The sequence below is a fragment of the Daphnia pulex genome, chromosome 12 (genome assembly GCF_021134715.1).
Source record: "Daphnia pulex isolate KAP4 chromosome 12, ASM2113471v1".
NCBI classification, from domain to species: domain Eukaryota; kingdom Metazoa; phylum Arthropoda; class Branchiopoda; order Diplostraca; family Daphniidae; genus Daphnia; species Daphnia pulex.
The window spans coordinates 8,534,667-8,549,128 of NC_060028.1; the positions used below are offsets into that span (position 1 = coordinate 8,534,667).

General features: G+C 39.9%; 6 protein-coding genes across 12 annotated transcripts; 3 read left to right on the plus strand and 3 right to left on the minus strand.

The window, feature by feature from the left end:
• Nucleotides 1-89: 89 nt before the first annotated feature.
• On the plus strand, nt 90-1,022 carry LOC124209517 (trafficking protein particle complex subunit 6b-like). The gene is made up of 4 exons (XM_046607538.1): nt 90-331; nt 389-450; nt 514-715; nt 783-1,022. The coding sequence occupies exons 1-4, from the start codon at nt 245-247 to the stop codon at nt 906-908; spliced, it is 477 nt and encodes a 158-aa protein (XP_046463494.1). The 5' UTR covers nt 90-244; the 3' UTR covers nt 909-1,022.
• LOC124209516 (NADH dehydrogenase (ubiquinone) complex I, assembly factor 6-like) lies at nt 918-2,309 on the minus strand. 2 transcript variants are annotated; one of them, XM_046607537.1, is made up of 4 exons: nt 2,210-2,309; nt 1,963-2,144; nt 1,263-1,881; nt 918-1,203 (listed from the first exon to the last, which is right to left on the minus strand). In XM_046607537.1, exons 2-4 carry the CDS (start codon nt 2,094-2,096, stop codon nt 1,018-1,020), a joined length of 939 nt encoding a protein of 312 aa, XP_046463493.1. In that variant the 5' UTR covers nt 2,097-2,144; nt 2,210-2,309; the 3' UTR covers nt 918-1,017. The 2 variants fall into 2 exon arrangements, with proteins under 2 accessions (XP_046463493.1, XP_046463492.1); XM_046607536.1 differs by having other exon boundaries at nt 1,963-2,303.
• A 202-nt stretch (nt 2,310-2,511) lies between these two features.
• On the plus strand, nt 2,512-5,980 carry LOC124209510 (ell-associated factor Eaf-like). Of its 2 annotated transcripts, none has more exons than XM_046607526.1 (4): nt 2,512-4,099; nt 4,161-4,595; nt 4,687-4,860; nt 4,933-5,980. In XM_046607526.1, the coding sequence occupies exons 1-4, from the start codon at nt 2,722-2,724 to the stop codon at nt 5,184-5,186; spliced, it is 2,241 nt and encodes a 746-aa protein (XP_046463482.1). In that variant the 5' UTR covers nt 2,512-2,721; the 3' UTR covers nt 5,187-5,980. The 2 variants fall into 2 exon arrangements, with proteins under 2 accessions (XP_046463482.1, XP_046463481.1); XM_046607525.1 differs by having other exon boundaries at nt 2,515-4,099; nt 4,146-4,595.
• Nucleotides 5,966-10,943, minus strand: LOC124209515 (tyrosine aminotransferase-like). Of its 5 annotated transcripts, none has more exons than XM_046607531.1 (15): nt 10,806-10,943; nt 9,955-10,031; nt 9,477-9,761; nt 9,267-9,403; nt 8,852-9,019; nt 8,231-8,335; nt 7,854-7,921; nt 7,622-7,780; nt 7,372-7,563; nt 7,230-7,312; nt 7,082-7,151; nt 6,898-7,026; nt 6,743-6,826; nt 6,580-6,678; nt 5,966-6,523 (listed from the first exon to the last, which is right to left on the minus strand). In XM_046607531.1, the coding sequence occupies exons 4-15, from the start codon at nt 9,286-9,288 to the stop codon at nt 6,326-6,328; spliced, it is 1,377 nt and encodes a 458-aa protein (XP_046463487.1). In that variant the 5' UTR covers nt 9,289-9,403; nt 9,477-9,761; nt 9,955-10,031; nt 10,806-10,943; the 3' UTR covers nt 5,966-6,325. The 5 variants fall into 5 exon arrangements, with proteins under 5 accessions (XP_046463487.1, XP_046463488.1, XP_046463486.1 ...); XM_046607532.1 differs by having other exon boundaries at nt 9,474-9,761; XM_046607530.1 differs by lacking the exon at nt 9,477-9,761.
• On the plus strand, nt 10,797-12,243 carry LOC124209518 (histone H2A-like). Its single transcript, XM_046607539.1, has 4 exons — nt 10,797-10,930; nt 10,997-11,462; nt 11,607-11,814; nt 11,874-12,243. The coding sequence occupies exons 2-4, from the start codon at nt 11,441-11,443 to the stop codon at nt 12,067-12,069; spliced, it is 426 nt and encodes a 141-aa protein (XP_046463495.1). The 5' UTR covers nt 10,797-10,930; nt 10,997-11,440; the 3' UTR covers nt 12,070-12,243.
• LOC124209512 (serine/threonine-protein kinase grp-like) lies at nt 12,234-14,433 on the minus strand. The gene is made up of 7 exons (XM_046607528.1): nt 14,250-14,433; nt 14,054-14,188; nt 13,776-13,999; nt 13,630-13,714; nt 13,066-13,505; nt 12,577-13,004; nt 12,234-12,514 (listed from the first exon to the last, which is right to left on the minus strand). The coding sequence occupies exons 2-7, from the start codon at nt 14,152-14,154 to the stop codon at nt 12,296-12,298; spliced, it is 1,497 nt and encodes a 498-aa protein (XP_046463484.1). The 5' UTR covers nt 14,155-14,188; nt 14,250-14,433; the 3' UTR covers nt 12,234-12,295.
• Nucleotides 14,434-14,462: the final 29 nt, after the last annotated feature.

Below are 14,462 nucleotides of genomic sequence, written 5' to 3' on the forward strand. Positions count from 1 at the left end.
AGCGTAGTCGTATTATTATGTCTTCAGGGATCAGGAATATTTTTGAATTGTAAAAAAAAACTACAAAATTAGTTTTTCATACTAGGGCAACCGCAACCCAAACTAAATTTAGAGTTGTCTGCTAGAAAACCTTATTGTTTACGTCTCTGCACATATTCGTTCAAGTTAATTTCATGAATATTCTTGTCTGAATTAAAATATTCGATAATTTATTTACCTCTTTCGAACTTGTCGTGTATAAGAAATGGCCGATGATGCGTTGTTTGATTTTCTTCATATGGAAATAGTCAGTCAAGTGACAAAATCTGATCCTGGCTCCCTTCAAGATGGAGTAAGTTTTGTTCAATTCACATAGCTTTTTCAGAATAAACACTGACTGTTCTTACAGGATGAAGCTATGTCTAAATTGGAACAAATTGGCTACTCCACTGGCTATAGATTCATTGAAAGGTACAGAAAAAATCCTTTTGTATGTGACAGTTGTGACACTTAGTAATATTTATCATTTCTAAGACTAACCAAGGATTTATCAAGATTTAAAGATGAGCTAGAAGTCATGAAAGCTATCTGTAAAGATTTTTGGAGTGCAGTTTTCAAGAAGCAAGTTGACAACCTCAGGACTAATCATCAAGGTGTATATGTCCTCCAAGATAACAAGTTTAGGTTCCTTGCCTCAATATCCAACAGCAGGCAATATCTAGAATTAGCCCCAAAGGTATTTTATAACTTTCAACCATATTCATTTCTTTTTGTCTGATTATTATTCCTTTATGTGATTTCAGTATCTAGTTTTTACATGTGGTTTGTTGAGAGGAGCTTTAGCCTCCCTAGGACTCACCTGCATTGTTACTGCTGAAGTGACAACCATGCCAGCTTGTAAATTCCAGGTCCACCTCCAAAGAGCTTAATCAATCATATTAGTTCACATCATACTTTATTTTTGTTTGTTTGTTTTATATATGCATAACAAGGTGGCTGATGTCTTGGATGAAACATTAAATAAATGCAATTGAAATACTAAATTTTACCCCTAAACTTATTCCACCATAGTTTCCAAGGGAGCAGATTGTTCCGCTGCGATAATTTCGGATCAAAGACATTAAAATCCGCTGCCCTCAGTTGATCTAAATACGAATCCACACTGATTAAAGGCATTAGCGCAATCTTCGCTTCAGACGGTACTTTTGGGATAATAGTTCTTGCCTAATAAGAAAAGACGTTTTTAAATGAAACGAATTTAAACAAATAAAGAATGACTTTACCTTTTGAATATGGGCATTAGCTGTACTAGCTACATCAAAGATCAAGTCTTTCACTTTCTTGTCATCAGAACCTCTTAGAAAATCATTTTGAGAAACTTTGTGTTGAACAAGAAGATCAAGAGGCACATACACTTGTTGCCTTTTTGAATTATATGGGATTGCTCTCAATAGTGTAACGAGTCCTTGAGCTCTCCCAATGTGACTAGCAGCATGATCACTATCAACTTTTCTAATATTGAGAGACTCCAATGTAAGGTACAGGACAGACGAAACAGAATGTTCTGCATAATCCTCTACTTTTGAAAGAGATTGAAAAGCTTTGGAAGACAAGTGATTTTCTCTACTGGAGATCAACCTTTGCAGCCACCTTTTGGAGAGATTATGACGTTGGACAGCTTCGTAAAGCTGCAAAGCAACTAGCTGTGCTGGTGGTGTGTTTTGATACACAGCTTCTAATGTTTCTGACCAGAATTTCATTCTCATTTGGCCAATTGTACCTTGTGAGACTTGATCCTGAACTTGAGCTAACGAAACATTGAAAGCTCTCACAGCGATCGTAGATTGGCGTGAAGCTGGTGGCAAAAGAAGAGCTGCTAGAAAATTTTCATAATCGTGTTTCCTGTAAAAATAAAACACCGGCGTGTGATAAAAGTAGTTTATTAATTTTATTTACTCGACGAACGAGTTTTCAAATGTTTACCTTACTAATTCCTGACAATACAGAAAACTATTTTTTGAAGTCTGAACTTTCGACGAAAGTTTTCTTGCAACGAAGAATATGCTTCGTATTTTGTAAACATTGCGCTCGATTGAAAGGCCACTGAGAACCGCCATTGGTTTATGTCATAATCGCTCCCTCTATGCAATAAAATTTCTCCAGTGCTGTCACAGTTTCAATTCATTATATGAAGAACGATTTTTCAAATGATAAGACCATGTGTACACACCCTGATCCACAAATACTCAAGAGGCCATTCAATATTTAAGAAATATTTATTTATTTGAACAGTTGTTGATTTGCTATCTCTCATTTGCTCTTCCCTGACCCTGCCGTTATATATTTAGGTCACGAAATTGCACGCGACGATTTTCGACCTGAAAAAATTAAATTACGAGTTAGATTAATTCTCATGGAATAAAAATATTTAAAAAATTTACGTTTGGCTTGAATGATATTTAAGTAAAGGGATTTAAAAGGATTAAATGTAATTAGCGATATTAATGCAAATTTCAAAAAGAGATCTGGCAACCGTATTTCTTCCTATACTAGATGTCGGTTTATTGCAGTAAAAAAGGAATTTTGGTCGAGTCGATTCGTTAGCTCATATTCGATGCATTTATATATCTTTGAGCAGTTGAAGTAAAGGGAAACTTTTTTTGAAATTCGTGTTGACGTCGCTTGCGAGTTTTAAATATATTTGAACCCGCGGACGGTCGGGCCCTGCCGACGAGAAGAGAAATGGTGCGCAAGGAGGAGATAGTCGTTTGGTTCTCGCGTCAGCCCAGCCACCAACGGTTGGATGTCCTCTGCACTTTGGCCTCTATCTGTCTACCGCTCGAGCTACGGTTTCTCAACACATGCGTTGATTTCCTGGCCAGGAATAAAACACCATCAGCCAGAGATGCAGAAATCCTTGCAGCATTGGAAAAAAACTGCCTGCAGTTGAATGAAGTTGACTTGCATGATGAGGGATCCCGCAGGAAGCTCATCTTGGCTCTCACTCTGCTCCATGCTGGTAACAGGATTGTAGCCCACACCATTTACAGGATTCTGTGCAGCACCTGCTCTGACTTGAAAATGTTTGGTCCAGACATCACCTTCGAGTCCAGTTTGGAGTTAAATCTGATTTTTACTATGGCACTACATCACCCTAGTTTCACTTTTGAAGAGAAGGTTAAACTGGGAGATATCTACCTATGCATGCAATCTCGCTTACCTGGGCTCAGGCCAACCTCTGACAGTGTCTCTCCTGTCCCTACATCAACTCCTAGCCCGCAGCCTCAAAGCAGCCCCCCAGATATCTCAGAACGATCTCTCAACAATGGATCCAACAGCAGCAGCAGTAGCAGCAGCAGCAGCCACAACAGTACCAATAGCAATAGTAGAATCAAGACTGGTCAGAATGATCGGTCAACGATTCGTCGCAATCGAAACAGCCCCAAGTCAAACGGATCTGCCAATGTGGATTCTGTCACCACCCAGTTGAAGGAGCAATTGGGTAAAGACCGTCTGCCCAAACATTGGAGACAATTTGAGCACCTGAATTCTACCGAGCTTATAAACTGCAGCGACCAGGAATTTCTCAGTTGTGGACTTAGCCCGAATTTCATCAGTCACTTGCGTAAGGTGCTGAATCAGTGCCACCACAAGTCGAACGGCGGTCTAGCAATACCCAACGAAGAGACCAAAGTGGTTCAGCAAGTCAACAACAGCAAATCTACAGCGTCGACAGCAGCAACGCGGCCGAGTTTGGTCAAAACCTGCATGGGCCCACCCAACGTCCAGCCAGCCTTCAACAACAGTCAGCGAATTGCGACAACACCGATCGAGAACCAACCATCACAACATCAGCAACATTATCAGCAGCAGCAGCAACAACAACAACATCAGCATTATCAACAGCAGCAACATCATCACCAACAACAACAGAATCACCAACAGCAGCTGCAGCAAGATTCATTAACTAATCGAGCAGGATCATCATCGAGCAGTGGTAGCAGTAGTTTGGAAACGTGCAGCCCTCCGAGCAGCCCGACAGATTCGAGTAGCACTGCCCCTAGAGATAATCATCGAAAACACTATCCAGTTCCCCAGACTGTGATGGTGCTCAATCCAGGTATTCTGAACATCTCGATTCAAGTCATATCTCACAATCATGTTAGTTTATTGTAAAACAGGAACCAGACCACAGACTCGTCTGCCCAATTCGGGGACGGTGGCCAATGCTTCGCTGCGCGGTGCCAATAACATTGGTTTCCCAAGACCGATGGGCGCGACCAACACTAATGCTGGTGGTCCGATGCGACAGCAGCAGCAGCAACAGCAGCAAATCTCAACGACGGCTAGCAGAGGAGCTTCGCAGCCGAGAGAAATGTCTTTCCCCGTCAGTCTTTCTTATGCTGTGCAACCCGCTCAACAGCAACAGAAGCAGGTCGTCCAACCTTCTTCAACCCAAGTGCAGGGCACGTCTTTCATTGTCGATAGCAGCACGCCCCCGCCTCACTTGGAAGCCCAGGCAGCTGGGGTAGCCCAACAACAAACACAGCAGCCGGCACAGTCTCCTGCTCCAACTCTGTCAGTCTACTCGTACCAATATCTACATTTGCCTAATGGTAAATTACTTGAAAATAGTTGAAATAACGAAGCGAAGAAGAGCTGTGGCTCATTTCTGTCAAAATACTTCATTTTTATATCAACTACTAGGAGACGGAACTCAACCTTTTCCGCAGCATCCGTTCACTTTTATTACTTCGGGACCGCCGCCAAACTCTGCCGGACTTCCCGGCAATACGCGGGCACCAGGTCCACACGACATGATCTATTCGCCCCAATCCTATGTGGGTCAAATCGTCGCTCAACCTCTTGGTTCTCATCACGGTATGCAAAATAAAGTTTCGTCCTCTGTCAAGTCTTTTGTTGATGTAAAAATGTCGTTTTGGACTCTTATAGGATCGAGTGCTGCAAATGGTCGCCCGTCTCTGATGGAAATACCGTACTTACCACCGTTATTCATGGCTCGCTCTGACCAAGGTGGGGCCACGGATTATAGCCGACCACCACCCCCTGGTTCTCAATCCTCTGCTGGCGGTCCTAGCCCAATTCCGGGCAATAACTCTTGTTTTAACTGCGGTGCGTCTGGCCATCGTGGAACTCAGTGCCAACAAATTACTTTTGATGAAATAATTAATCCCTCGCCCGTTTGAGGGCAAGTTTCACATTATCAAACACACATACACAACACATACACAACACATAATCTGGTCATGACAAGTGGGCCAAAATGGTGGTGAACTTCTAAAAGTCGACAGATAGATCCCACCCTTTCAAATGATCCTTTCTGTTTCTTTTCCTTTTTTTTTTACAATTATTATTGATGGATTTATTTAAATTTTTTTTTTCCTTCTGAATATTTGCTGTTCCAGAGAATCTTCAAAGAGAAGGCAACTTGGATGCAGCTTGAGCTTAGGCATTTTTGGATGAAGATTGCTTCGCCCCTAGTTCAAGGATCGTTGCCAAATCGATTCGCTTTTATGAACTTTATTTTCATTTTTTTTTTCTTTTCATTCACAAAGTCATTACTGATGCATTGAAACGTCATCATTCAAAACAAACAAAAAGCTTCTCACGCTGCTCTAGTTTCGTTTCTCTCCCGTGTAATTCCACAACCCACACATGCAGCGAATGTTTGTTTTTTTCTGCTGCATTTAAACAACAATTTGTAAATAACATTATTTAAAAGGAAACAAAAAAATTATATTTAAAAGGATGATTAATAGGGAAAAAGCCCAATTCTCAATCCGACTTCCCCACACACGAAAGCCAGCGTTGTATCGTTTTCAGCTCCTACTACCATCCTCTTACTACCCTATCCCCCTTGCGTGTCATCAAAAAGCAAAAAAAAATTTTATATCTTTTTTTTTCAGAAATGTTCAAGAGTGTTTTTTAGGTCTGTCAAATTTAAATAAAAATAAATACACGGAAGTTTAGTCTTAAAAAATTGTATTGGGTTTTGTTTTCTTATTTTAGGCTTGTAACATTACTTAGTCTGTAACGTTACATAATCGGCAAGAATTTGTATATAATAGTAGCTATTAACTTTTTGTCAAAACCTTAAAAATCTTCCGAAACTTTAAATCGTTGAATATCGCACCTTATAAAATAGAAATACGTTTGCGTCCAGGTGATCCACTGGTGAATGGATGGGAGAGTTGTATGTTGTACCGGGTGAAAGTGGACGGCAAAAATTTCCGTTTCTGCACGAACCGATGCAAAAACGCCTACTAGTAGAAGACTACTGATAAAAATATTCCAAAATCAAATCTGTTTTTTTCTCGTTAAGGTGTCAAGGCTCTATGATTGTGACAATTCCATTGTGCAGCTCGTGGTGAATGTGGTTGTTGGACATTGCTTCTTCTTTTCCCAGGTTGATGGGCGCCACAAAATGGGACGTGCAAAATTGGCCAATACGGTGGCAAGCTTCACGCAGTTGTAGCTCGGGTACCGTTAAGACGATGCGGAAATAGTTGGGGTAATCGAAGCACTGAATAACATAAAATTATCAAATCAAGTTGTAGAAAAAGAATTAAAAGTAATTACTCGTCCGGGAAGACAGAAGACAGATTGTTCCGTAACCATCCGTTCCACGAATTGCAAGTCGTTTTCAAACTCGGGGAAATTGGTCATGTCTACACCAACCTAAAAAATAAAAACCCGATGATAAATAAAAGTCCTTATTTAGACTCGTTTTGATGGTGTTTACCATCATGTACATTGCCCCGGAAGGCATGATTGGTTTCATTCCAGGCAAGCCAGACAGTAGTTGATGTGCCAGTTGGGCGTTATCCTGTTATAGGTCATACGAGAGCATTAGATAACCCAGAATAAAATATTTGGATAAGCAAAGATCATTCTTACGTAAACTTGTGCGATGGTTGACTGGAAAAACTCGGGTGGTGTTTGCGTCAGAATTCGACTAAGGGCACCTTGCAGGACGGTGCTACTGCCGATAATTCTCTGACTAAGGCTCTGCAACCCTTTCCTAACCTGATGACGGCGCAATTTAATTTCATAATTCATTCAAACAGAAATTAAGAAATACCTCTTGTGATAGTGCTTCGTTCCTGTCGTGCACAACAATCCAGCCCATTCTCCAGCCAGGTATAAGATACCTATTCAATACACACAGTAATTGTTAAAAATGTTCAACTTTCAACAAATGGCTGACTAGAAATAGATTGAAATGAAACCTTTTAGTCAATCCTCCGCAAGTGAGAATGGGAACTTCATTCGTTAACGAAGCAACCGGATGAAACTCGTGTCCCGGAAATACCTAAAAAGAAATAAAATAAAATTTAAAGAACGTTACAAAATTTAAACTAATTCAATTACAAAGTAGTCGTAGATTTCATCTGCAATAATGGGAACAAAATTGCGAGCTGCAATTTGAAGAATGGCACTCAAATGTTCACGGCTGTACACGGATCCGCATGGATTAGATGGATTGTTGAGCACGATAGCCGCCGTTTGGTCATCAATTTGTGCTTCCAGTTGCTCCAGGTCGACTTCCCAACCATTTTCCGGCTGTAAAACAAGGAAAGTTAATAATACATTCATGCCTACAGATGATAATGACCCTGACCTTCAAATCGTAAAATTTGGTTCGGATGCCCAATCCTTCCGCCAACGTTCTATACAGTGGAAATCCGGGACGAGGCACAAGAATATTTTGTCCCGGGTTGGCCAATACAGAAATGCACAGATCAAGGGCACAAGAGCAGCCAGAGCATAAAATTATGTCCTAATAGGCAAAAATAGTTTCCATCAAAACGGAGAGCGATACATTTTAAAAATAAAACATTCAAATGTTTTACCTTAGCCTCAACAGCGGCTCCAGGTACGGAGACATAAGACGCCACAACTTTGCGAGATTCTTCATAGCCTGTGGACCATAGATAGAAAGAGAAGGTTGTTATCTAAATGAGATCATGGGGAAAAACAAATGGAAAGACGAGAAAGTTCTGTCAGATGATTGGCTGAACCCTCGTCAGTCCCTTCAAAATGTAACAAGCATCATTTGTTGTTTTGACCTGATGACCCCAATCGATTGCCTGACCCCATACCTTCGACTGTTGCCAATCAAGTCGAAAAGAGAGCAGTTTTCAGAAAATGAATGACTGAATTCAACCTAGCCTAACCTTAACGAAATTAGGAGGCCAATCGAAGCCTCCAAGGCATTGTAACAACTCACCAGTGCTGGGAGCATAGCCGTTGTATTTCATGGAGCGAACACTCTCGACGACGGCCTCGACAATTTCCTCCGACGGGCACAGATTTCCAAATATCGTCGGATCACCTACCAACGCAAAAATTGAAATATGCAGAAAATTGTAAACAACGACGAAACCGGTCTAAAATAGGACAAGAGATCATAGAGTTGAAAATATTTTGCGCAGTTCACAAGTAACACCTGGAGCGAAATTGCATAATTACTCTCACTACAACACCAGTAAACCTAAATTTGAAGATTCCTTACCAGAGGGCAAGCTGACTTGGGCAAGGGCAAATAAAATATACGAAAAAGAAGCAAAATAAACGTATTTTTAACGTAAGTACATAGTCATCAGTGAAAGAAAAGGGGGAGGATCTCACCTTGATCTTCGTTACAAAAATTTTTTGAAAGAAAATTTGCATGGATTTTGGCGTAATGCCACAGCTGTTTGATAAAAAGTGCCGCCAAGCCGGCGGCATCTTTCTTTTAATTCTTAAAAAAAATACAGTTTTACATCCCCAGAAGGCGAATGTTTCAAAAACAACTGCGCAATAGTCAGAAAAATGTGCCAAAAAGAAATTAAAGTCTAATTTTGCTTACCAATAGACAAGGCAATCATAGGTTTCTCGGGATTGGGCGTCAATTTCATCGATTCCACCACAGTCCGGATTGGGTTGAAGGTGTTTCTGGCAAGGTCAGACGCTGTCACAGACCAACTTCGTCGCGATTTCATGGTGACGGATGCAAAACTAAAACACCTGGAGCTAACTGAAAGAAAAAATGACACGTCACTTGAATTAATTTTAAAAATTTTCCAGGTTGTTAATAGATAATCAACCTTAAAACAGAGATTTGAACGCGCACAAAAAGTGGTGCAGACCGACGATCAAGAGCGAGTATACACAAGCGACACGATACCCGATTGCTATATACTACCGAAAAGGTGGTAAACGTTTTTTACGAATGGGGTCTGGCTGAGAATCCAGTCGGAGATTGGTGGAACGGTAGACTTTACCTGCTCTCATTGGTCCATTCATTATGGGCTTGCCCGTGTAGTTCCTTGGGGGCCGTGGTCAGCTTTTTTTCTCTCTCTCCCGCGGGGCCTCTAAAAATATGCCCTAACCTTTTGGTCTATCTCGTTCACCTGTGTATCTAGACAACAAAAAGGCAGAGAATGAAAAATATATAATAGAAAGACCTTCGAATTCCAAAATTTGTATACTACGTTTGATGATTTCCGATTGGAAATGTCTACGATGTTTTAAGTTGCTTTTTTTATCAGAGTTAACTGACAAGTTTGAAAACAAAATAACTGTAACTGTGATTTTTTAATGGTCCGTTCAACTCTGTAATGGTTGATACAACTGCCGAGCAGTTGACTTGGTGGTTCAACAAAAAGAATTGTAGACGCCTGTAGACGGCAAGTCTTTTGGAATAACGTAATAAAAACAGGTTTTCAATTTCGGAAATGCACATCGTGCTTAGATTCCCCAAATCTGCCTTGAAGAAGCTGCAATATATCAAAATGAGCGCAGATAACCACACATTTTCTCTTGGGGCATTAAATGAGATTTAGAACAGGTGCAAAATGCTGAAATATAGTTCGATCTGAATATTATGTTATGCAACATTAGTGAAAGTCAACTCCCGATGAATTAAAGTTACTTTTAAAAATGTCTTGGAAGAATGTTGAACCAATTTACCATGATTGTTGATAAAACAGAGTAGGTAGATCCTCCATCGGGATGCCCTTGACAGAAGAAAATTACAGGTGGCGAATCTATAACCAGAAATGATCATCTTGACTTTATTTTTCATTGAAGGTCAGAACAATAAAAGCTAAAATATTTTAAAATTATATTTCTTAATAATACTGTTATTTAGAAATTCCCTTATGGTTATGTGGACACTGGCCTTCATAACCGTCACGTAAGCGTGGGATGCCACTACAGTAAAGGGGGGAAAGAATCCAAACAAGAAATTCTTTAAAAAAAAAAAAAACTTCCATGTAAGGTTGAATAAATGAGCTCTCGCTCGCTACTGACATCTTTTAGTATTCTGTTGCCAGGGCCTTTTAGTCTTTATAAATGACGTAACTGGTGATTTGTGTCCTACCTGACATTGCACAAGGTTCCGAAAAGTGGATGAGTACGTCTATGCCTCCAGGAAAAACATGATTTTTTTTTGGCTAGAAATGGGCCTTGAACGAAAAAGGGACCGTTTGCGTAGCTTTGGCATTCGCCTTTTCACATCGTTTCCGATTTTAACAAATTGTATCTTTATGCAAATATCGTCCCCCCAACCTTTACGAAATTTAGATTGTGAATAAATGTCTGACTTTGAGAAACCTGTTGATGTTTTTCTCCGACAGATTTGGTAGTAGTACGAGAAAAACAACTACTACAAGTTTTTCTCACATATTCAGCAATTGTTACAAAATGTTTTAACGAAAACAACACATTCGCCATCGTTCTGTTTTTCACTCTGTTACACGTGATCGGTTGTGTGTACTTTGATTACTTTAAAAAAAGGATAGCGATTGAAAGTTTCTTACCTTATTTTATCATATTTTCTGAATCTAATGGACTGGGACAACACAATTCCTAATAACTTTTTTCCTCCAAGCAAATATTTGGGCACTGCAAAAACAATCGACTATTCTTCAAATATAGTTACAAGGTTTTGATATGGCAATTCCAATAAGTAATAAAACATTGTTAATGTTTTCAACACCTCATCGTGCAGTTCTCGTGAAACATTTTTCAAGCATGCCAATAAGTTGCCTACGCTGCTTATTGTATTACAACAACCCCGTGTGGTCCATTTTTCTGCAACATGCTGCCGCCCAAGGCACAACCCGATTGCCATTATTTAATTTGGAAAATTATCAGAACCGAAGTAGCACAAGTCACTTAAAATATTACGTAATTTCTGCAAAATGATTTCTCATACGCATTTAACAATTTTTTTCCTTCTCTAAAAGTTTTCAAAAAATTTACCTTTTTAATTCGTAGTTTTCGCGCCTTGAAATAAAGAAATTGCAGATGGCGTGCCTGTTGTAGAGAGAGTTGATGAAAAAAGAAAACGGTTGGTTTCGACGTCACTTCCTGCAAGGTCTGCCGAAAAGCTAGGGTTGTCTTTGGTTCTTACAATTTGGACTTTTTCGTTTTAAAACTTAATAATCAAACAATGTCTGGCCGTGGAAAGGGAGGTAAGGAAAATCCACGTTTTTTATTTAACCTTTTTTCTTCTTAATTTTTCCCTGAATACCAAGAACTGTTTGTGTGACTGTATGCCGCTTGTTGTAAAGCACAAAGTCCTTGTTCTTTTATTACTTTAATGTTTAACAAAACAGGTAAAGTAAAGGCTAAGGCCAAGTCTCGCTCGAGCCGTGCTGGACTTCAGTTTCCAGTCGGCCGTATCCATCGTATGCTTCGCAAAGGCAATTATGCTGAACGTGTGGGTGCTGGTGCTCCTGTATACCTGGCTGCCGTGATGGAGTACCTGGCTGCTGAAGTCTTGGAGTTGGCAGGAAATGCTGCAAGAGATAACAAAAAGACCAGGTAGAAACCTTATTTCAATTATGCGTCTGAATATCTTGCTGAATCCAAATGTTCTCTAGGATCATTCCAAGACACTTGCAGTTGGCCATCCGAAATGACGAAGAGTTGAACAAACTGCTTTCAGGAGTTACTATTGCTCAAGGTGGTGTGCTGCCCAACATCCAGGCTGTTCTGCTGCCCAAGAAGACCGAAACTGCCCCAGCAGGAGGTTCCAAGGGGGCTGCTAAAGGAAAGGCCAATTCTCAAGAATATTAATGTATCTGAACTTGGTCCTAAATTCATTTTTCATCTCTAAATGTGTTCCAAACCTCCAGGATTTTTTGAATTTCCATTTTAATTGCTTTCAGTCTTAATACTTTTTGATCAAATTCTCCTGTAAGTCCCTTGTCATCCAGAATAAATAAAAGCGACTCTTGTGCTACATATGAATCAGTGTAATGCAACATTATTGGTATTTAAAAACAATATTACAATTGAAAGATTAAGGAATGCTATTTGTAGCAGTGGCAATGGACCAAGTAACTGGTGCAGAACATAATATATCTGCCAACTTATGTTTAATTGCTAGGAAATGTCTTTTAAAATCAAGTCCACAGCCTCTCGACAATCGAAAGTCGAGTAACACCATGGTCTGCATATCGTAAACCGTTGCTTTGAAGACGAGTTGCATTTTCCGTCGATCTTGCGTGGATATGGTTACCTATGAACGCAAAAAGAACGTTAACATACTACAATATTCTTTAAGCATTTTATTTGTTATACCACGCCAGGAGTGTGAATTTTCCAAGTGTAGCCGAGTTTGATTAGCTGTTGGCTCAAATGTTTGATTGCTTCTTCACAGCTAACTTTTGCCACAAGACGAGTCATTCTCTTGACAAGTCTTTGGAGAGGCGAACTGATGCTTGAACCCGAAGCAGTTTGTGTGTTCAGCTGAGAGTTCAGTAGCATATCGTCGATATGAGCAGGTTGAGAGAAGCTAAACATCGCGCCTGGCAGATGCTTGTTAGGGGCTTGATCATCGTTAGTGTCGTTTTGATGGACAGGTTGAGAACCGGAGAAGAATCCAAGTCCAGGCTGAGAGTAGGACAAATGGGTTGCATCGGATGAGGGCGGTGATAAACCAGCATCCACTACGTCAGAGCATAGGCGTTTAGAGACTGGCATGTTTTCCTCTGTCCGTAGAGATGTACCTTCAATTCAGAGAAGTCGGAAGTTAAGAAAGGCATCAAATAGTAAACAAGGATTTCATACTAGGAACTTTGAATTTCTTCTGAAACCATTGATGATTAGTTATTTGCTGAATAGTGTAACGTTTCCCGGGCAACGGCATCAGCACTTTCCGGAGTAATGACAGAGCCAATGTATCAATCTTGGTCCATGGCAATCGCGTGATCTGACATTCCTTCCAGGATGTGTAGAGAGGGCAATCATTAGATGGGACATCCCAAGGCAATTCTCCGGCTAACATGGCAACAAGAACGACGCCACAAGACCAAATATCGGCTGGCTCTGCTGCGTACTTGCGACAGAGAACCTCAGGAGCGATGTAAGGTAACGTCCCACAACGCTTGTCCAGATGCCTTTCTCGACCTTGAAATCGAAAAACTGTTGCCATTCCAAAATCAGATATTTTCAAATTGTCATTGGCATCCAAAAGCAAGTTTTCCGGCTTTATATCCCTGTGAGCAATCCTATAATAAATATAGAAGAAATGTTGTATGTTCGAGATTCGCGAAAGCGTCTTGGTAAAATAATCTTAAGGGGACATTTGTTTAAAAAATGATGAAAAAACTTGAGTTATGTTATGATAATTACCCTCTGCTATGCAAGTAGCTTACACCAGCAATTAACTGCTTGAAATAGCGCTGAGCTTCTACTTGAGGCATTCCCACATCAGGCTCTGAAATTAGAGTAACAGGTTATCATTGCAGACAGTATTATTTTAAAAATTAATATATTACCAATTCTGTCAAATAATTCTCCACCAGATGCATATTCCAAAAAAATGAATTCAAAATTGCCATTTTCCCTTCTCCCATAAAACCTTATCACGTGCACATCATTCAACATCCGGTGCACACAAACTTCTTTTTTGACTGTTTCAGCAGCATTTGCGTGCTTCTTGAGATCAATCACTTTCATTGCAACTGCTTCACCTGTTTTGGCATTAACTAATAGTTTCACCCTAGAACAAATTTGTTAAATTATATATTTTGCATGATTCTTACAATTTTCTTACTCTCCAAAAGCTCCTTCACCCAGTGTCTGAATCATATCCCAGCCTTCTACAAATTCAATTACACTGTTTTTTCCTTCATATTTTTTACTTTGGTCTTCCATGATTGAATAAATATGTATTGTACAACGAGATTAACTGAAAAGATACAAGCTGTTTTAGACACTTTAAAATGGAATACAAAATATCGCAAAAATACCACTTTTTCCGTTTCTTTTTGGTGTAGGGAAGATCTGCTTTACAAAATTACCACTGACACAGTTTCCAGTCTAGTTTAACAAGTTGCACCAATTCATTTTCCTAATAAAATGTTAAAACAGGTGTAAGCATTTTGACTCGCTAGTTTTCGTCAGCTTGTTGTTTGGCTTCTGTTGTTTGCCGCCCAGTTATGGGGTGCGTTCGTAAAAAGGTG

Excerpts from the sequence above, each read along its gene's own strand:
- LOC124209515 (XM_046607530.1), bottom strand. The coding sequence starts at position 9,288 with ATGAATGGACCAATGAGAGCAG. Across the intron at positions 7,922-8,230 it reads CGGCTATGCTCCCAGCACTG|GCTATGAAGAATCTCGCAAA; the intron begins GTGAGTTGTTAC and ends TATGGTCCACAG. Across the intron at positions 7,313-7,371 it reads ATGAAATCTACGACTACTTT|GTATTTCCGGGACACGAGTT; the intron begins GTAATTGAATTA and ends ATTTCTTTTTAG.
- LOC124209518 (XM_046607539.1), top strand. The coding sequence starts at position 11,441 with ATGTCTGGCCGTGGAAAGGGAG. Across the intron at positions 11,463-11,606 it reads GTCTGGCCGTGGAAAGGGAG|GTAAAGTAAAGGCTAAGGCC; the intron begins GTAAGGAAAATC and ends TTAACAAAACAG. Across the intron at positions 11,815-11,873 it reads AGAGATAACAAAAAGACCAG|GATCATTCCAAGACACTTGC; the intron begins GTAGAAACCTTA and ends AATGTTCTCTAG.
- LOC124209512 (XM_046607528.1), bottom strand. The coding sequence starts at position 14,154 with ATGGAAGACCAAAGTAAAAAATATGAAGGAAAAAACAGTGTAATTGAA. Across the intron at positions 13,506-13,629 it reads AGCTACTTGCATAGCAGAGG|GATTGCTCACAGGGATATAA; the intron begins GTAATTATCATA and ends TATTTATTATAG. Across the intron at positions 13,005-13,065 it reads GAAGAAATTCAAAGTTCCTA|GTACATCTCTACGGACAGAG; the intron begins GTATGAAATCCT and ends TCTGAATTGAAG.
- LOC124209517 (XM_046607538.1), top strand. The coding sequence starts at position 245 with ATGGCCGATGATGCGTTGTTTGATTTTCTTCATATGGAAATAGTCAGT. Across the intron at positions 451-513 it reads GGCTATAGATTCATTGAAAG|ACTAACCAAGGATTTATCAA; the intron begins GTACAGAAAAAA and ends ATCATTTCTAAG. Across the intron at positions 716-782 it reads ATCTAGAATTAGCCCCAAAG|TATCTAGTTTTTACATGTGG; the intron begins GTATTTTATAAC and ends ATGTGATTTCAG.
- LOC124209510 (XM_046607525.1), top strand. The coding sequence starts at position 2,722 with ATGGTGCGCAAGGAGGAGATAGTCGTTTGGTTCTCGCGTCAGCCCAGC. Across the intron at positions 4,596-4,686 it reads ATATCTACATTTGCCTAATG|GAGACGGAACTCAACCTTTT; the intron begins GTAAATTACTTG and ends ATCAACTACTAG. Across the intron at positions 4,861-4,932 it reads ACCTCTTGGTTCTCATCACG|GATCGAGTGCTGCAAATGGT; the intron begins GTATGCAAAATA and ends GGACTCTTATAG.
- LOC124209516 (XM_046607537.1), bottom strand. The coding sequence starts at position 2,096 with ATGGCGGTTCTCAGTGGCCTTTCAATCGAGCGCAATGTTTACAAAATA. Across the intron at positions 1,882-1,962 it reads TATTGTCAGGAATTAGTAAG|GAAACACGATTATGAAAATT; the intron begins GTAAACATTTGA and ends TTATTTTTACAG. Across the intron at positions 1,204-1,262 it reads CTAATGCCCATATTCAAAAG|GCAAGAACTATTATCCCAAA; the intron begins GTAAAGTCATTC and ends TTTTCTTATTAG.